We start from the raw sequence: 22,001 nt of genomic DNA, 5'->3' as shown, positions 1-22,001 counted from the left end.
GGCCATGTGCCTCTCACTCAACGGTTTGCCAATTTAGTTCAAGAGAGGCTATTTATTAGTGTTGAGCACAGCCAAAGGAAAGGTGATACTGTTGGCTCTTCAGAATGTCTGTCCCTCTCAGTTGCAGTATTGGCCACTTCTTTAACACCCAAACACATAGTTTAATGGCTACAGTGGACATACTGTACATAAAGTCACTGTGATTGTGTGTTATGTAAAGTTGTCATATAGCTTTTTGAAACATGTTTATGCATACATGTGCTTTACTCGTAGTGGCATAAGAAGATACTGCACCAACCCAAATACTTTCACATTAAAGCATTACGTTCCAATACATTGTGTGTACACTCACRTTCCATGAGGATTGTTTGAGGCTGATGAATGATATATACTTTAACACTTTTATTTCTAAACACAGAAAAATGCATGTTTAGGTATTTGCAGGAGGCAAGTAGCCTAGCAGTTAGAGTGTTGGGCCAGTAACTAAAAGGTAGTTGGTTCAAATACCCGAGCCGACAAGGTGAAAAATCTGTCTGTGCCCTTGAGCAAGGCACTTAACCATAATTTRCTCCAGGGGTGACRTACTACTATATCTGACCTTGCAAAACAGCACTTTTCTCTGCACCTATCTGGTGTGTGTGAAAATATAAAATTGTTTTATTTGTGCATTTATGTGATAGTATGTTTCATAACATTGAGTAATGTGGATCTTGAATGTGAAAGAAAGAAAACCGAAAAGCTTTTAGTAAACAGCTCATAATACCAGTATTCCAAAAAACTACACTTCAGTGTACAAATTTGAGGATTGTACTAACATAGCAAGTTCTTTACAAAGCTTTGACCCTTTGCTGCATATTATAAGAAACGTGTTAATCAGATGATTGATCACTCTGTGTTTGTGTCTCTCTCTGTCCCTACAGACAGTGAGATGGTGCCTCTAGAATGCCTGCGTCCTCGCTCCTTCACCACCGCCCACCGAGCATCGCTACGGCGGGACCCAGACAACCTTTCTATTAGCCTGTGTGACCTCAGCCTCCAGCAGCAGGAGCAGGAGGAAGAGGAGCGCCTGCACCCCCTCAGCTCCACCTCTTGTTCCATCCCCCAGAACTCCCTCAACTCCCAGCAGTGCTCCCTGCTCCCCTCGCTCCTCGACAGCGATCTCCACTTCCACCCCCTCCGAGGCGCCCATGTCAAGGCCCTCGATGAGCACACGGTGTCCCGGAGCGTGGAGCATCGCAGCGGTGATGAGAGGACCCTGGTGTTTACCAGCCGGCCCCTGCGTTGCGGAGAGAGCGTGTTCGTGAAAGTGACTAAGACGGGTGCCACACGTCTCGGTTCACTCTCCTATGGCGTGACGTCGTGCGACCCGGCTTGGCTTCGTCCGAGCGACCTACCATACAGCCCGGAGTCCCTGGTCGACCGCAAGGAATTCTGGGCGGTGTGTCGGGTGGGGGCGCCCCTGCAGAGTGGTGACATCCTGGGTTTCGTGGTGAACGTGGAGGGGGAGGTGTTTCTGAGCCACAATGGAATCAACGCAGGGATGCAGGTGTGTGTGGACAACTCCAGACCTCTGTGGATGTTCTTCGGTCTGCATGGAGCCGTCACACAACTCAAGATCCTAGGTGGGTTCATTGAACAGTTTKGTAAAACAGTTACAATATAATAATACGATACATAATTCTGTTTGACATTCATGTCATTGTTATTACGTGCTTAAAGTGAGATTACAGTATAAACTGGGTTAATACATGCTAATCTGTTGCTATATAGTCATTCTCATTGACTCAAAGACATCATATTAATCTTTGTTCAAGTTTATCTGAAAATCGTGAGACTTTTGAGTCTTTTTTCCCATTAAGAAACAATTTCAGTGTCTGATCCTTGAATGACCCGTGGAGGATGGATTCTTACATAGCCAAGTCATGAACTAGTTTTCCTCTTCCTCTGTTCCTTGTTGCACTCTGACTTTTTATCAACTCGTATATCTCACTTGGCATTTAGCTTCTCCTCCCACAGTTTGTAAATTAAGGCGAGCGTTCCATCTTCAGTTCTACTCCTTTTCTATGAACTCACTTGTTATCGGAAGTGGCTCCAACAGATGGAAGTTTACCACAGCTCACTTGCTGATTGGGAAATTAATCCTARCCTAGCCTAGTCGACTGAATCCATTCAGTTATGACTCTAGGTAACTGTAAAGGCCAATTAGAACATGGTGCAATAACGTATTTGCATAGTAGTTGGGCACATTATAAAGCTGTTACTCTCCACACGCACACAGACACACACACACTTACTGTATGACCATAAGAACACTCTAATTCCCTAGCTGTCAGTCATCTCAGGTGCAGACTAACACATCATGCCCAATCTGTACATACCATGACAAGCTTGTCCGGATGAGGAGGCCTAAGGGTGGAAACCCTGTCTTGATTGAATCCAGCAAAAGGCTGGTTTTAGGACCAGCCCATGATAAATTAACAGTAGAATAACATGTTATAAATAATGGCTGACAGGGAAGGGTGCTGTTGGAAATGGGGAATTAATGGCGAACTGCATGTGGAGGTTTGTGGTCGTATTTAATTTCACTTGGCTYTGCAGTGATTCTCCTGTTTGTAAGTGGATTCTAGGGCTGGAATTTAAAGGGATCCTGCAAGATTTTGGCAATTAAGCCCCTAGCATAATTCTAGCATACCTTTAGACTTACAGTCATTGCACTAACACTAGCCAGCATTGGCACGGGAAACTACCTCTAACTTCCTTCATACTGTACGCAGAGACATAAAAAAATGTATCCACAAGTTAATTTGACTCTGGGTAAGTAGAAAAACTGAATTGACAAAATCTCGCAGTGTCCCTTTAGCAGACCTACAATGTGGTACACAGAGAGATGAGGAAATACTGATTTGAAGAAAGAGTATTTGTTAGACTGTGTTTACAGGTTGAAACAAATCATAACTCACTGAAGATGTAGGCATACATTATAATAATGCAGGATCATATATTTTTCWGGTTTGCAAGCAAGTTCATTACTAGATGTTCATGATTTTGATACTGGCTGTGAGGCAGAATACAGCTTGTAAGCAAAGATGTGTGTGCTCTCTAGGTTGTTAACAAGCTCCGCTGAGGCCAGGATATTTGTCATCAGGCCCTGAACACCCTGTTCCCCCTGCTAGGCTTTGTTTTCTGGCCAACTTGTTAATAAGAATGATCGTGTCTCAATTCGTTTGATTATTCTCCAAACTAAATGCTAGAATAGTGTTTGAGAGCAATATTGCAATGTCTTTAAAGACGACTTAAAAAAAATGTGATGGAACTGATCATGAGCTGCTTTGATATTACAAGGTAGTTTGTGTGTCCTATCTTTTCCACTGTCATACCCCCTCTCTCTCCTCTTCTCCTCTTCTCTCCTGGGTTGAGGAGGTTATTTCTGTCCTACGTGGGCCCAGCAGCAGCATCAGACAGCTAGCAGAGCCCCCTGTCCATTAGGGGGGGCTCTGCTAGCTGCTGTACTAACTGTTTATGATGCCTTCCATATGCATTATTAAAATGTAATTGCGTCTCGCATTCAGGCGCCAACATTTTCCCCCATACCTTACTATCCTAGCAGTGGCCTCCTCTCTCTCTCTTTCTCTACCTCCTCTCTCTCTCACTCTACCTMCACCCCCCTCTCTTTCTCTCTCCCCTCTTATGACTCTGACAGCGCTTCCCATTACCCCCTCCAGCTGTGGGGAGGGCAGCTCTGACGTTTCTCTCCGCCCACACACTGGCGCCACATGCCACGCGTTGCCATGGAAACGTACCGCCACCTCTGAAAGTGGCACTTGTCCGTGGTCGGGTGTCGTTAGAGCTGTGAAATGAAGCAGATGGGAGTTCATCACTTTTACATGGTCATGGAGTCTGTGTGAATATCTTGGTTTGGTTGTATAAGCTTCATAAACGTACTTGTTTATGTCTGAATTCCCATTGCAACTCCACACATACATTCTAGATGGGGCTTAAGCGTGATAATATAAACATGGTTTGAAACATGTTCATATTATGTAAGTACAGTGGCTGACGTCCCTACAGCACCAATCGAGTAGCAAACTGAACGAGGCCGTATATGATAATATTTGCCATTTAGTACACGCTATTATCCAAAAGGCCTTAGCCATGCGTTTATACATTTTATATTCACTGTATGGGTGGTCCCGGGAATCTAACCCACTAGCCTGGTGTTGCAAGRCCCATGCTCTTCCAACTAACCTATAGAGGACAAGAAATGAGACCTCAAATATAATCCTAGTATTTATTGTAAGGTCAGGCATTGAAAAGTCTGTCTTAATGAGTATGTTTATGTGKTTTGATGCAGTAAATCTGTCACATAAAAAAAGCAACCATGGCGGTGTGGCAAAGATCACTACCAACGATAAGAAGGTGATATAATGCACTAAATAACCACAGTGGATTTATCTGGGGCACCATGCAGACCTCCCAGGCTTCCCTACATACTCAAATGCCCTCAGATGTTGTCCATTCCAGATAGAGGGGCCAGGAGTGCATTCATACGATGGCAGGATCTGAACCTAATCCTGGATGAAAGGGTTTATGAATAGACATGAAGGGTATCTGTCTGTCTTTCTGTCTGGTCTCCTATTAGATGCGACCAGGATGTTACCARACAGCTGTGCAGCCGGTCAGTCACACAGGTCAGGTTAACGATCATGAGAAAGTTTGCAAGCAAACCTATGTAACTATAGTAGTCTACCACGATGTCCCTGTCCTTGTTGCTAGTAATGCTGGGGATGTATTTGGTTGACACATTTTAAAGATGATACTGTGTATCTGCAAGTGGTACATTGATCCATTTGTCACTAGTGTAATAACCAACTTTGGTTTTAGAAGTACGTTTTTTACACGCCAAACAGCCTCCCTACGGCTCGGAGGCGCCTGCATGGTCCTAAAGCACACCGTTGCCTTGTTTTGTATCACATTCCAATGATAAAACTGGGCGGGACAAAAATGTGATTTCAGAATGTGGGGGGGACATGTCCCCAGTGAATGTTGTGCCCCTGGTAATAACCATGCAAGAAACCAAACATGGTTGAGTGTAACCTTGTTCAATACAACAATAAACACTAGTAAGAGAAAGCTAGGCTAGCTTTTAAAGGCTCCAAGCCTTTGAATTTACTCTCTCTTCTCCTTTGCCATTTCCCTCAGCCCACAGTACAGTGTGTCTGTTAATGTTTGAACATTTTGAACAGCAACCTGGCCACCATATGAACCACTGTTTGCAGAAGCTAACAAGGCTTGTTTATTTAGATTGAAACTGAAACCACAGCAGTAAGGGTGGTCCAAGAGAGATGGGAACTCAGGGGAACGGATAGGGGCACCCCATTGTCAAGGCTCTATAGCATTAGACCCCGCTCAGTTTTTTCAGGTCTCATCGACTAAAGCACAGCTGTTTGCAGTTGTTTTTAATCTTAAGTCAGGCAGACTTGGGGTACGGGATCTGGAAAGCATTGGGTGATGTGTAGGTTAGTTGCGTATGCTTGCTGTTGCTTGCAAACTGACAGTGTTGTTTCAYTTGGCACATAAGAGATACGTTATGCCATGCCTATACCAGTGCAATAGCAGTTTTATGGCATACATCAAGTTATGTGTAAACAAAAATGGTTTTATGCCATTCAGACATAGCCTACTAGGTCTGTGGATTTCGAACTGTCAGAGCTTTTCTCCTCTGCGGAGAGAGATGTCAATGTGAGGGCTGATGTCAAATAGGGCTGCCGGTGCTGCTGTTCAGAATAGATGGAGATGGCACAGGACAGACACAGTAGACTCTCTCTTCTATGGCCAGAGGGATTGTATATGTGGGGGATGGGGAGGGGGGCGAGAATACAATAACTCAAGGGCTCCTGACTCGCTCATAGACACACACAAATGGGTGTTTGTGTGTGCTGTAGTCAGCTTTAGCTAGACTCTCAAAGTTGAACTTCATCATATTCTGACATACAGTGTTATTACACCATATCTATGGAGCTCTGCAAATAACTAGACCCAGCGTTTTCCTTTCTGAGGTATTTGTACGTACATGAGTTCAGAGTAGTTTGCATGTGACACAGTGCTTCTCTGTGCCCTCAGGCTCGTCTCTGAATGCAGACCCTCGGGGACTGTCAATTCCCAGCTCCCCCAACACCCCAACTCTGCGTTGCAGCGTCAGCTCCGAGCCCAACTTCAACTCCAACCTGAACATCAACCTCAACACCAGCCTCAACGCCAGCAACCCACCAGCCTTCAGCAGCTCCACAGGTAAACCTTCTTTCCATTACTACCTTGTGTCTCACTCACCAGGTTATCCCTGTGTTGTCTTTCAATACCTTTTCTCTCTCTTTTCTCTCTTCTCTCTGTAGGATGTAGGATCTTATTTTGATCACTGTGTTGCTGGAGAACTTTCCTTTAATGCAGTAAATGTAAAACGTGTAGTGTATTTGAGGTATAAAAAGAACAAATTTGATTTTTCTTTACAAAAATATGTATCAACGCCTACAAAAATGTATTATAATCAACATAATAATTCACATTTCCTGTTGCAGGATTATTTTCCTGCTGTAGCAAACTGGCTCAAATTAAGATCCTACATCTGTGTCTCGCTCTCTCCCTCTTTCTTTCTTTCTCTCTCTCTCTCTCTCTCTCTCTCTCTCTCTCTCTCTCTCTCTCTCTCTCTCTCTCTCTCTCTCGCATACCCCTTCCCCACCCCCCCTCTCTCTTTCTCTTTCTCTCTCCCTGATTTTCCACCTCTGTTTATGGCAGGAATGTGACAAAACAGTCAACATACCATGACCAAGAAAGGCAACGTCAGTTGCAGTAAACGTAACCAGCATTTGTTGAGAGTTTCCTTTGACTTTAATAGGCTGGAAATGTGATGTTTATATTGCACAATATCACACCTGTTATGATGCTTAAGCCCCTCTCAAAAGGATGAACACAAGTTATTTGACGCAATATCCTGTAATGTGTAAACATAGAAGAGAACAATCCAGAGCAGATACAGTACAGATAGTCAGAAATTGAAAAACTATTCCTAAGTACAGTTTCCAAGTTATACTGTATGCAAATGATCCACCTAACTCTAAAACCTATTCCATTGTCTCCCAGGTACGAGCCCCAGCTCGCCATTCTCCAGCCACTCGGAATCCCCCACCTTCCCATCATGCTCTGGCTCGTGGAGTGACGAGTGCACCATCTGCTATGAGAACGTGGTGGACACGGTGCTGTACGCCTGTGGTCACATGTGTCTCTGCTACGCCTGTGGCCTCAAACTGAAGAAGATGGCCAATGCCAGCTGCCCAATCTGCAGAAGGACAATCAAAGACATTATAAAGACCTACCGGAGCACGTAGGATCTGCCTGGCTGTGTAACATCAAGGCTCATTCATCAAAGAAACCATTGAGACCTATTGGAGCATGTATGTTTGGCCTGACTGTCTCAATATTGCTCAGCAACATTATGAGATTCAGCATCATGCAGTTGGACCATCAAAGATATCAGAAAAACATGTTGGGATATGAATACATTGTAAAGATTAACAGGAAGAGGTAATGCTGGCCTCCAGTGTGTCACTGTGGCCCAGATACTGGATTGGGTTCAGCCACCATGGAGCTGGACTTAACCAGGAGGGATCTGGCTCACTCTCTGCAGAACAATCATCATTCATCCCACTGATGATATCATTGCTACTAGGATGTTTCAGAGACAAAATATACATTCCATTGCATGAGCCACATCACTAAACATAATTTAAATGAACATTCTGCATTACCATGAAAATGATTGCATCCCAATACCAGGCAGTCATTGCGAGTAGTGTACCCATGAGTTTACCAGTCAAATTGCCAGGGTTTAAGGTTACAAGCCCATTATATTAATTATATGTCTATGTGTACTGCTGCTGCATTGTGGGGGGTGTTGCCTAGGCAACCAAAGACTCATTTGCTTGTTTCAGCAAGTTGTTAAGAGTCCACGTTACAGCCGAAACGGACTCAACCGCATGAATGCCCTGCCGTCCCATTTTCAGTCAGCAGTTCGTTATGACAGTTATTTTATTTTCATAACGGTCTTCATACATAACTGTCAGTTATACAGTAATTGTGGCAGACCTAGTGTCTGTACAATTCATTTCCATCTGTGACGCTCTGAATGTTCCGCCTGGTTGAATAATAGCGTTAGCCTTTGGACAAGTGACTCATGAATGAAGAGGACATGCAGTTTTTAGTTTGTTTGGTTGGAGAAGAAAGTGTAAGATATTGCCATGAAAAAGGGATGGTGTAATCAGAGGAAGTATTGTACCTGTGAAAAGTAAGGAATATAGTAATTAGCTGTGTGCCTATGTTGCATGAATAATCCCTTACATGCATTCTCTACCCAGTCTCAAAGACACTGTAGGGAAGATCACATGCAGGCAAAAATGTGAGAATACAGTCAGCTGCTCACCATAGAATGTTATAGATTCAAGGTGGATGTAAATCTATGTGGATAGAGCAGGGGTGTCAAACTAATTTTGCCCCGGGGGCCGCATTCGGTTTTCAACAAGGTCCGGATGGCTCCACTCAAAATGTGTTATTTCCTTACCATCAAAATTGACAAATTGTCTTTTGGAATTTTCAATGCTCCTTGACTGTCTAGCTTTCATTTAGATTATTATTAGCGAACTGGACACAGTAAAAAAAACGGTATGAATGTAGATTCATTATCATTTATACACAGTTTCGATTTGTTATATTGAGTTTGTTCTGTCCGTCTGTCCSYCYSTCCCCMAACAYGTGTTGTTACTCAAACCACCCGCGGGCTGGATTGGATCCCCCATGGGCTGTATGTTTGACATCCCTGGGATAGAGGATGTTCTGTGTATAGTGAGGGAGACGTGACCATAGACTTCGTTACACAGTGTAGGGGCACTTTGGTCCTGTGTGTGTGTCTGCACAATGTTCAGTGCACAGAAACCCTTAGCAAAGACGCAACATATATATCAAAGCTCTAACTGTCTGAAGGGTCGTAAAATGCCGACTCTATTGTATACMGCCATCTTCCTGACTCTCTTCTAACTATCTCTGGTTAATTATTGTGCCATTTCCTGGGTGTATTGGAAGTAATCGCAGGTTGAAGTTTATTGGGATGAGTCTTGTCCCTTCAGGCAGAACTGAGYGATTTCCACTAGATGGGAAAAATCCAAAGTCACAATGGGCTATATTGTAAAAATTCATAAACACAAAACTGTGACCCACCACTTAGCTACATTTTAAATTGTGTTTTTTACATTGGTAGAGACTCAGAGCTAAAAAAAAATTTATATCATACATTGCAGTTGAGGAACAATGGGAAAGTAATCTTGCTTTGAAAGTTGATGAAYTTGTAACCCCACTTTTGAGAAAATGGCCTATGAATGTTTTGGTACACCTACTGGAGAGCTCTTCTATGTCTACACCCATTCAGCATCGTTCACACACTCTTAAGCCTTAGCCSMACCCATCTCTTTAAAGATTCACGTGTGAGGCTGTGCTAAACAGAGTGAGTAAGGTTGTGTAGTAAACAACCAAAGRTTAAGACTAAAAGTATAGAAAGTAGTAATCAAATCAAATCAAATGTTATTGGTCACATACACGTGTTTAGCAGATGTTATTGCGGGTGTAGCRAAAYKTTTGTGTTTCTAGCTCTGACAGTGCAGTAATATCTAACAAGTAATATYGAACAATTTCACAACATATACTCAATTCACACAAATCTAAGTAAAGTAATGATGAATTGTGAATATATACACAACCGTTCAAAAGTTTGTGGTCACTTAGAAATGTCCTTTTTTTTAAAAGAAAAGCAAATTTTTCTGTCCATTAAAATAACATCAAATTGATCAGAAATACAGGGATTACATTGTTAATGTTGTAAATGACTATTGTAGCTGGAAACCGCAGTTTCTTTTAATGGAATATCTACATAGGCGTACAGAGGCCCATTATCAGCAACCATCACTGTGTTCCAATGGCACGTTGTGATAGCTAATCCAAGTTTCTAATTTTAAAAGRCTAATTGATCATTAGACTGGTGCTTTGCCTCCCACTCCTATTTAATGAAGCTGCCAGTTGAGGACTTCTGAGGCGTCTGTTTCTCAAACTAGACACTCTAATGTGCTTGTCCTCTTGCTCAGTTGTGCACCGGGGCCTCCCACTCCTCTTTCTATTCTGGTTAGAGACAATTTGCGCTGTTCTGTGAGGGGAGTAGTACACAGCGTTGTACGAGATCTTCAGTTTCTTGGCAATTTCTTGATGGAATAGCCTTCATTCCTCAGAACAAGAATAGAGCCTGYAATCCAACCCACAAATGCTGATGATCCAGATACTCAACAAGTCTTAAGAAGGCCATTTTAATTGCTTCTTTAATAAGCACAACAGTTTYCAGCTGTGCTAACATAATTACAAAAGGGTTTTCTAATGATCAATTATCCTTTAAAAATGATCAACTTGGATTAGCTAACACAACATGCCATTCGAACACAGGAGTGATGGTTGTTGATAATGGGCCACTGTACGCCTATGTAGACATTCCATAAACAATCAGCAGKTTCCAGCTACAATTGTCATTTATAACATTTTCAATGTCTACACTGTATTTCTGATCAATTTTATGTTATTTTAATGGACAAAAAATAGCTTTCTTTCAAAAACAAGGACATTTCTAAGTGACCCCAAACTTTTGAACGGTAGTGTAAATATATGGACAAGCAATGTCAGAGCAGCATAGACTAAGATACAGTAGAATAGAATACAGTATATACCTATGAGATGAGTAATGMMAGATATGTAAGCATTATTAAAGTTACTAGTGTTCTATTTATTAAAGTAGCCAGTGATTTCAAGTCTATGTATATAGGCAGCAGCCTCTAATGAGCTCCCAAGTGGCACAGCGGTCTAGGGCACTGCATCTCAGTGCAAGAGGCATCACTACAGTCCCTGGTTCGTTTCCAGGCGGTATCACATCTGGCTGTGATTGGGAGTCCCATARGGTGGTGCACAATTGTCCCAGCGTCATCYKGGTTTGGCTAGGGTAGGCTGTCATTGTAAATAAGAATTTGTTCTTAACTGACTTGCCTAGYTAAATAAAGGTTAAATAAATAAAAAATGTGCTAGTGATGGCTATTTAACAGTTTTATGGCCTTGAGCTAGAAGCTGTTTTTCAGTCTCTCGGTCCCAGCAGTGATGCACCTGTACTGACCTCGCCTTCTGGATGATAACGGGGTGAACAGSCAGTGKCTCGGGTGGTTGTTGTCCTCRATGATCTTKTTGGCCTTCCTTTGACATCGGGTGCTGTAGGTGTCCTGGAGGGCAGGTAATTTGCCCCTGTTGATGCGTTGGGCAGCGCACCACCCTCTGGAGAGCCCTGCGGTTGTGGGTGTTGCAGTAGCCGTACCAGGCGGCGATACAGCACGACAGGATGTTCTCAATTGTGCATCTGTAAAAGTTTGTGACGGTTTTAGGTGCCTATCCAAATTTTTTCAGCCTCCTGAGGTTGAAAAGGTGCTGTTGCGTCTCTGGTAAACACACACTACATCAAATTAAAATCAAAGTTTATTTGTCACATGCACAGGATACATACCATGTGTACGGTGCAGTTAAATGGTTACTTGCATAGTGGTGTCTTTTGTTAAGACCCATAATCCCAACCCATACTATGCATGAATCTGCAGGTAGCTAAAGCTAATCAACTAGTTTAAATTGCTATAAGTAGCAATGCAAATGGATTTCTGAGATACTAATAATTACTACACAGCTCATACACGTAACATTASCTAGCGAGCCAGCCAGCTAACATGCTCTAGCTAGCTAACAGTATGCTTTAACTTGCAATGAAAATTACTTTTTGACCAAATTAGAAACGTAAAATATCTGAAAATGTAGCTAGACTCTTACCCATATACATGAATGAACGCTTCACCCTCTCTGTCATGGATGCCATTGTTGCCCTTAGCTAACCAACTAAGTTAATAACTATAACTAGCAATGCAAATGTCTTTCTGAGATAATTTCCCCCCCTTTATTTAACTAGGAAAGTCAGTTAAGAACAAATYCTTATTTACAATAAAGGCTTACACCAGCCAAACCCGGATGACGCTGGGCCAATTGTGCGCCACCCTATGGGACTCCCAATCACAGCCGGATGTGATACAGCTTGGAAACAAACCAGGGACTGTAGTGATACCTATTGCACTGAGATGCAGTGCCTTAGACCGCTGCGCCACTCGGGAGCAAAAATATTAAAATTAAAATGACTTTCTGAATAAATTAGAAACGTATAATATCTGAAAATGTAGCTAGACTCWTACCCRTATACATGGATGAACGCTTCTCCCTCTCTGTCATGGATTTCATGGTTGCCCTTAGTTTGAAGAWGTAATCCAGAGACAGGGGTTTTATACAACAGCCTTCTGTGTTCTCTTTTCGACTCCCACCGCATTTGCAATCATACTCTGCTTCCAMCGGGCATTCCACTGATTTCAAAACTCGGTCAACTTCCGTGACAACAACACTGTTGATCTCTATTTTTTCCCCCATCATTGTCATCATATTTTTACCTAAATCAGGGATTTCCTCATTGTCTGATTAATTTTCAGAGTCAGCATGGCATGATTGTTCTCCAGAAAGTAGTCCATCACAACTTTTTCCCATTGATCTTTGTTGATAGTTTTCTGTTATCCAAAGTTACTCCTTGGAACCCCTGTTATCCAAGGTACTGTACTTTACTGTCCTAACGATTGTTTTAAATACAAAACCATGCTTGAGCTTCTTTCTCTGTTACTGTAAGGTTGCATGCGTCCATCAATATTGTTATGGTAAAGGTAACCTCGTCCCCAGAATAATTGCAAAAGAGCCGGCTGGTGGACAATATTATAGTAAAGGAAAACGGATATTTCTCCACTGTTCCCCGGGAACCGAAGACGTGGATGTCAATTAAGGCAGCCCCCCACACCTCTGATTCAGAGGGGTTGGGTTAAATGCTGAAGACACATTTCAGTTAAATTCATTCAGTTGTACAACTGACTAGGTATCCCCCTTTCAGTGAGAAATYCCCTGTGTGATATATATAATGCTTTCATGCTTTGTGTTTTTGCTGTTTACACAAGAAACTGTAAACATCTGTGTCATCACATGTGTGGAAGTCATGGATCTAGCTAGCTGATTATTGTTGCACAGTATGTGAGCTTTACACTTGAAGTGCTGCTTTCTGTATTTTAGGCAAATCTTTTTAACAAASTAATCTTTAAGTTTTCATAATACAGAGTTTTTAATCTAAAATGTTTAAAAGACAACAATGGTCATGTATAGAGGAAAAACAAGCCATTTTTCAGGTTCATAAAAAAAAGGTTGAATTATATGTACATTTTCTTAAAGAATGTGTTGGTTCATGGTGTCAACATGTTCCATCTCATCCCTTTGTTACGGAAACTGATCAAGTTTGAATATGATAGAAGAGTATATTCTTGTGTGCCTTTTGGAGAAGAGAACTTTGATCAGTTACAACACTGTAAAATGTTCAGGCAAATTAATATTCAGGTGAATATTTACCCCAGCTCACTCCTACATGGGAATGAAGACTTGCGTAAGTTACACATCCCATCTATTTATGTAAAAAGATGGTGTTTAAAAGGCAACATTTGAGTGTGAGTAATGTGTGTATGAAGTTATTCAGTGTTGTTAATAGAAACTGTCTAAATAACACAAGCCCCCGCTGTCATTGTATTGCATAATACTGGAATTATATTGGCTCGAGAAGTGGTCCGCTTTGATTTTTCTAGTGGTTCAGTTTTTCTGACCACATTAGTACATACAGAGATCAACCATGGAGACATTTTAACAGAGAAAAAGTATGATAATGATATTGTGTTGTACAGTACGATCATTATTTATTTTGTCAWTCATATCATTAATTATTATGTTTGTTTTATATATTGTACAGGATGTCAAAATAACAAATATATGTAGAGGTCTTGTCAATTGTTTAATTTCTACTGAGGTAAAAATAWAAAATAATAAAAAGTTAACCTACTGTACTAGTGTGGGTTGAAATATGATTTTCCTTAGCAAAATGTGACTTTTTAGCCAAAAAAGTATTTCCCAAAGACACTAGTTTTAGCCCTCTCCAATTTTACAAATGTTCAATCTTATATTGCAACATGTGTTGTACTGAAACATGGACAAAATGCACTCTCTCACACAATCTCTTTATCCCTTTATTTTATATTCAATATCTATAACCATAAAATGGGACCAAATATTTACAGTCCAGACACAGCCATATGAGACAAGGTAGAAGTATTGCTTTTTGAAGCAGAAATCAAGTCATTGTTTGTTCTTTCAATTGATAATTTTGTCAAAACATCCCTCCGTGTGTACAATAATGATTAAGATCATTTTCTGAGTTGCAACATCATGTTCACTGTGTGAGTCAGATGGACATGACTTTCAATAAAATGTAAGCGGTGTTAAAAAGCTAAATGCCTGGAACTACTTAACTTTTGTTACTGAACTCTAATTTGCCTACACTGTACACAGATATGCATGGAATAATATTCATCATAACCTGTTATAACTAGCAATGTCAGTTTGTCAACTTACTGGTCATGGTTATTACACTTGCCGGGATGCTGAGGTTGGCAAGTCCATTAGTGGACAAGTTACACTRAACAAAAATATAAATGCAACATGCAACAATTTCAAAGATTTTACTGAGCTACAGKTCATGTAAGGAAATCACTCAATTGAAATAAATWAATTATGCCCTAATCTATGTTTTTCACATGACTGRGAATACAGATATGAATCTGTTAGTCACATACCTTAAAAAARGKWRGGGSRKKGRWYMRRAAAAACAGTCGGTATCGGGTGTGACCACCATTTGACTCAGGCAGCGTGACACATCTCCTTCGCATAGAGTTGATCAGGCTGTTGATTGTGGCCTGTGGAATGTTGTCCCATTCCTCCTTAATGTATGTGTGAAGTTGCTGGATATTGTCAGGAACTGGAACACACTTTCGTACACGTCAATCCAGAGCATCCCAAACTGCTCAATGAGTGACATGTCTGGTGAGTATACAGGCCGTGGAAGAACTGGGACATTTTCAGCTTCCAGGAATTGTGTACAGATTCTTGARACATGCGGCCATGCATTATCATGTTGAATGTGGATGAATGGTGGATGAATGGCAAGACAACGGGCCTCGGGATCTCATCACGGTATTTTTGTGCATCAATAAATTGCAAGTGTGCTCGTTTGTCCATAGCTTATGCCTGCCCATACCATAACCCCACCGCCACCATGGGGCACACTGTTCACAATGTTGACATCAGGGAACCACTTGGTCATGTGTCGCCATACACGCTGTCTACCATGTGCCCGGTACAGTTGAACCAGAGATTCATCGCTGAAGAGCACACTTCTCCGGCGTGCCAGTGGCCATCGAAGGTGAGCATTTGCCCACTAAAGTCGGTCACGACGCCAAACTGCAGTCAGGTCAAGACCCTGGTGAGAACGATGAGCATGAAGATGAACTTCCCCAGACGATTTCTGACAGTTTGTGCAGAAATTCTTTGGTTGTGCAAACCCACAGTTTCATCAGTTGTCCGGTCTCAGACGATCCCGTAGGTGAACAATGCCTGATGTGGAGGTCCTGGGCTGGTGTGGTTACCTGTGGTCTGCAGTTGTGATGCCGGATGGACATACTGCCAAATTCTCTAAAAGTACATTGGAGGTGGCTTATGGTAGAGAAATTAAATTAAAATGAGCTGGAAACAGCTCTGGTAGACATGCCTGCAGTCAGCCTGCCAATTGCACGCTCCCTCAAAACTTGAGACATCTGGCACATTTTAGAGTGACCTTTTATTGTCCCCAGCACAAGGTGCACCTGTGTAATGATTTTGCTGTTTAATCAGCTTCTTGATATGTCACACCTGTCAGGTGTATGGATTATCTTAGCAAAGGAGAAATGCTCACTAACAGGGATGTAAACAAATTTGAGAGGAATATGCTTTTTGGGCGTACAATTTCTGAGATCTTTTATTTCAGCTGATGAAACATGGRACCAACACTTTACATGTTGYGTTTATATTTTTGTTCGGTGTAGATATGACTATACCAAAGCTGAGTTCATGACTGCTGGTAATATCTCAAATTTTACAGTCCCTTCAGAAACTATTCACACCCCTTGACTTTTTCCACATTTTGTTGTGTTACAGCCTGAATTTAAATAAATTGAGGTTTTTGGTCTCTGGCCTACACACAATACACCATAATGTTACAAATTAATACAACATTTAAAGCTGAAGTGTCTTGAGTCAATACGTATTCAACCCTTTTGTCATAGCAAGCCTAAATAAGTTCAGGAGTAAAAATGTGCTTAMCAAGTCACATAATAAGTTGCATGGACTCACTCTGTGTGCAACAATAGTGTTTAACATGATTTTTGAATGAGTACCTCATCTCTGTACCCCACACATACAATTATCTTTAAGGTCCCTTAGTTGAGCAGTGAATTTCAAACACAGATTCAACCACAAAGACCAGGGAGGTTTTCCAATGTGTCTCAAAGAAAGGCACCTGTTGGTAGATGGGTAAAAAATAAAATATCCCTTTGAGAACGGTGAAGTTATTAATTACACTTTGGATGGTGTTTCAATACACCCAGTACAAAACAAAGATGCAGCTGTCCTTCCTAACTCAGTTGCTGGAGAGGAAAGAAACCGCTCAGGGATTTCACCATGAGGCCAATAATGGTGACTTTAAAAYAGTTACAGTGTTTAATGGCTGTGGAGAGAACTGAGRATGGATCAACAACATTGTAGTTACTCCACAATATTAACCTAATTTACTAATTGAGGGGAAAGAAGGACGCCTGTACAGAGGCTTCCTTCTTGTGTGCAACAAGGCAGTAAAGTAATACTGTAAAAAAAAATGTGGCAAAGCAATTCACTTTTTGTCCTGAATAGAAAGTTGTACGTTTGGGGCAAATCCAATTCAACACATTACTGAGTACCATTCTCCATATTTTCAAGCATAGTGGTGGCTGCATCATGTTATGGATATGATTGTAATCATTAAGATGCACTATGCAGAAATCGCTCCGCCATTTCCTGGTTGCTAAAATTCTAATAGTTCACCTAAGTACAGTTTATGTGAAAAAACAAGCAAGTATAGTGTGGGAATCATTATACCATCTAAATCACTGTGAAATATCTTTAACATAACCCAAAATATTGTACTTTCAGCTGATTGAAGCTGGTGTACAAATCCAAAAGTAAAAGAGGCAAAAACTAAACTGGGAAGCACAGAAATAGCGCACATACAGTAGAACAGTTCTACCGCTTCTWAGACTTGCTTTCAATGAGAATGGCAGGTCTATAATACATGTGAATGTGGTCGGGTTGCCCAAAAAGTGACATWTTGCAGCTTTAAGGACGGGAGTTTTTCAGGATAAAACAGAAACAGAATGARGTTAAGTACAGGCAAATTCCTAGAGGAAAACCTGGTTCAGTTTGCTTTCCACCAAACACTGGGAAATGAATTCACCTTTCAGCAGGACAATAACCTAAAACAAAAGGACAAATCTACACTGGAGTTGCTTACTAAGAAGACAATGAATTTTCCTGAATGGCYGAGTTACAGTTTTGACTTAAATCTGCTTGAAAATTTATGCCGATATCTGAAAATGGTTGTCAAGCAATGATCAACATCCACTGAGAGAGCTTGAAGAATTTTGAAAGTAATAATGGGAAAATGTTGCACAATCCAGGTTTGGAAAGCTCTTAGAGACTTACCAGAAAGACTCACAGCTCAATCAAGCTAGTCGTCCTGACTAGTTTCTTATTTCATTCTCGTTGGCACCAAAAGTTTAAAAGTGTTGATAGGGGACAGAATGCGGTCGAACCATCAAATAATTGGCTTACACATTACGCTTACAGAATTTCCATGTGGGCGAGGAAATTGGAAATGTAATCAAAGCCTATTGGATGACAACTTGTTTTTAAACAGGACAGAAGAATTTATGACAGATTTTTTCCGACATAAAATAGGTACAGCAGATCCCCTTAATGTACAGGACACTTTTAAATGTGCATTTAGAGGCAATGCTATTCAATACTCATCTTTAAAACAAAAGCCATTTAGGTCAAAAGAGTTCATATTAACAAAGGAAATAGAGGGACTAACAGTACAGATAGATAGCAATACAAACTGTACCAGAGAGGCACCGAATAAGTTAGAGGAAAAGCAAAAATAACTGGAGAAACATATTCMAAAAAGATTAAATGTAATTMATATATTATAAAAAATWAAGTGAACTGGATGGAATATGGGGGAAAATRCACCAAATMATTTTTTCAACTTCAACATAGAAATGCTACCAAAAATAATTTACATGATTCACCAAATGTTATTTTGAAAGAGGAAGCAAAGTACTTTAAGCTTATGTTTTCATTTCAGTCTCCTCCATCTCCACTAATCAAGTTAATTGTAAGGAGTTTATATTCATTGTAAAATTAACAGCTGTACAGAAAGACTCATGTGAAGGTCAAATTACAGAGCAGGAACTTATTGATCCAATTAAAGCCTTTATGTCCGGGAAAACTCCAGGGCTGTATGGCATACCAGTTGAGGTATGTAAAACCTTTTCCGATGTACTCAGAAGACTGTTATTTGAATGTTTTAACCACTCCTATAAAAAGGGTAGATTATCAGATACTCAACAAGAAGGTGTTATTTCACTATTACTGAAACAGGACCCAGGTGGTAAATATAAAGATATCGTCCATTTAAAAATTTGCCTTCCTCTTATACTTCAGTGTCAGATATTATTCATCCTAATAAGACAGATTTTTTACATGGACGATGCATTGGAGATAATATAAGACAAGTACTGGAAACAATAGAACACTATGAAAAATGTGTGAAACCAGGCCTGGTATTCATGGCTGACTTTGAAAAGGCCTTTGATAAAGCACGACTGGAATTTATATATACATTAATGCCTGTAATATTTTTATTTGGGAGAATCTCTTATAGAATGGKTTAAAGTTATGTATAGTAACCCTAGGTGTAAAATAGTAAATAATGGCTACTTCTCAAAAAGTATTAAACTGTCAAGAAGAGTTAAACAAGGTTGTCCAATATCGGCATATCTATTTATTATGGCCATCGAAATGTTAGCTATTGAAATCAGACCTAACAATAATATCAATGGGATAGAAATCCAGGGATTAAAAACAAAGGTGTCAATGTACGCTGATGATTCATGCATTTTATTAATCCACAATTTGTATCCCTCCATAGCCTCATTGTCATGATCGTCRTGGTAATCATACTCGGACCAAGGCGCAGCGTACATAGAGTTCCACATGTTTATTAATTGAAACTCACAAAAACAATAAAGAGCAACAAAAYGTGACGTTCTGTAGAGCTCACAGGCATTAACACGAAAACAAGATCCCACAAAAACCAGTGGGGAAATRGCTGCCTAAATATGATCCCCAATCAGAGACAACGATAAACAGCTGCCTCTGATTGGGAACCATACCAGGCCAACATAGAAATAAATGCACTACATCACCCACCCTAGTCACACCCCGACCTAACCAAAATAGAGAATAAAAAGGCTCTCTATGGTCAGGGCGTGACACTCATAGAGGATCTAGATAATTTTTGTAACCTCTGGATTACAACCAAATCATGATGTGTCCTATATTACGTATTGGATCACAAAAAACATACAACTTTTACATTACCGTGTAGTTTACCAATAAAATGGCCTGACGGTGAAGTGGACATACTCGGTATTCATATCCCGGAGGAAGCGATGATCTCACTAGAATACATTTTAATAGAAAGTTAGCAAAAATAGATAAGATCTTGCTACCATGGAAAGGAAAATGCCTGTCTATTTGTGGAAAGAAATCTCCCTGATTAACTTTAGTCATATCCCAGTTAATCTATTTGCTTATGGCCAGCCAGACAAAATTAAACGGGCCTATTTATATAATGAATATGAATTCGGATAGCAGACGACTAAATATTAAAGCATTAGACCTCTCACTAAAGGCTTCAGTCATACAAAATCTATACTTACACTACCGTYCAAAAGTTTKGGGTCACTTAGAAATGWCCCTGTTTTTGRAAGGAAAGCACATTTTYTGTCCATTAAAATAACATCAAATTGATCAGAAATACAGTGTAGACATTGTTAATGTTGTAAATAACTATTGTAGCTGGAAACGGCAGATTTGTAAGTACAGTATGTAAAAAAGAACCTCACCAATGACATAATTTTCTTGCATTTTATACACAACTGCCAGATGATCTCCTGAGGGAGGAAGGCAACGTCTGTTCACCCATGAACAGGAACTGGCCATTGTCAATCTAGTGTTGGYAAATAACTGTCACAGCCTGATCTGTTTYACCTGTCCTCACTATTGTCTCCACCCCCGCCAGGTGTCGATTGTTTTCCCCAGTGTATTTATCCCTGTGTTTCCTGTCTCTCTGYGCYAGTTCGTCTTGTATGTCCAAGYCTACCAGCGGGTTTTCMCRTTTTCCTGCTTTGCCTTTTCTCCTTTTTCTAGTCCTCCCGGTTTTGACCCTTGCCTGTTCTGGACTCTGTTACCTGCCTGCCTGACCATTCTGCCTGCCTTGACCTCGAGCCTGCATGCCACTCTGTACCTCCTGGACTCTGATCTGGTTATGACCTTTTGACTGTCGACGACCATTCTCTTGCCTATTCCTTTTGGATTTATTCAACATCTTAAACTCCAACTATCTGCCTCCTGTATCTGCATTTGGGTCTCGCATAGTGTCATGATAACAAAACCATCCYCCTACATCTACGAGAGAAAACCCTTACAGATCACACAACATTCCACAATATCAACCATGTCAATATGTCAACACCAACTTACGATGAAGTGCTGTACAGGGTTCCATTTGAGAGGAACAGCGTTAGAGTCAAAGACCWWCKCTAGGACTATGTGCAAGTGTCACTGTACTATACAGTGATGGCAGTAGATTGTGTCCTACTGGCACTGCATAKATTAAGACAAAGCAGTATGTGACCTAAGGTGCCCCCATTCTGGAGTGGGGGGTGGTGTCGTCTGTGGGGACACCTGCCTTGCCTGTAGCTTGTAGTTTTGACTGAATGTTGCCCCCTTACTCCCCATTTCTCAATCCGATTGAGGAATACTTTTCGGCTTGGCGTTGGAAAGTGTATGACCGCCAACCACATGCCCGCCTGCCTCTTCAAGCATTGGAAGAGGCACGCAGAGACATTGAGGTGGGGTCAGTCCAGGGTTAGATACAGCACGCAAGGCGATATTTTCCCCGTTGCCTAGCCAGGGATGACATTGCTTGTGATGTGGATGAGGTGATGTGGTCAGACCCTACAGAAGGRGGGATCCATAAAACWTCCACCCCATCCCTTACAATACTATTTTTTTGTTTACCATTGCACTGTAATTTTACTGTAATTATTTTTGTTTCCTTGAGTTTACAGTAACATATTGTATTGATTAAAGTACTGTAATTCTACTTGTCTTAGTTTTTTTGTTGTTAAAAACATGTAATGGCAAAAAAATAAGCTATATATATTTTTCTGAAGCCTTTCTATTTTTGTGTTCATTGAAATGTGAGTAGATGTACTGTACTGGAACAATCTTTCAGAAGCCGGTATGAGAAMATTAAAAAGGTATACAAAGTACTAAAGACAGCAGTGTTTTGTATGAAGTACATCAGTGTGTTGCTGCTTTGAAAGAGTAATTCAAATGATGGATGTGTATCATTTTGTTGCAAAAATGACATTTTGAAAAATGATTTTTAGGTTTTGATTATCTCCAAGTGTTGTCTTATTTGACTTGTGTGTAGAGTTTAGACACGATGAGCCAAATTCTGCAACAAATGTGTAAGCAATCGCAAAAAACTGTAAAGACCAAAATTGAGCATTGTG

The 22,001-nt window shown here is 40.8% G+C and overlaps 1 protein-coding gene across 1 annotated transcript in view; it reads left to right on the top strand.

The window, feature by feature from the left end:
- Positions 1–14,071, top strand: part of LOC111951648 (E3 ubiquitin-protein ligase NEURL1) — a 55,582-nt gene extending 41,511 nt beyond the window's left edge. Inside the window, exons 4-6 of the mRNA XM_023969862.2 lie at positions 921–1,622; positions 6,121–6,288; positions 7,135–14,071. Of these exons, the coding sequence (XP_023825630.1) occupies positions 921–1,622; positions 6,121–6,288; positions 7,135–7,379 (1,115 nt within the window). The 3' untranslated portion in view covers positions 7,380–14,071. The remainder of the gene's footprint in view (positions 1–920; positions 1,623–6,120; positions 6,289–7,134) is intronic.
- Positions 14,072–22,001: the final 7,930 nt, after the last annotated feature.

This window comes from Salvelinus sp. IW2-2015, linkage group LG25, assembly GCF_002910315.2.
Source record: "Salvelinus sp. IW2-2015 linkage group LG25, ASM291031v2, whole genome shotgun sequence".
Taxonomy (NCBI): domain Eukaryota; kingdom Metazoa; phylum Chordata; class Actinopteri; order Salmoniformes; family Salmonidae; genus Salvelinus; species Salvelinus sp. IW2-2015.
This window is presented reverse-complemented; position numbering and strand designations above follow the sequence as displayed.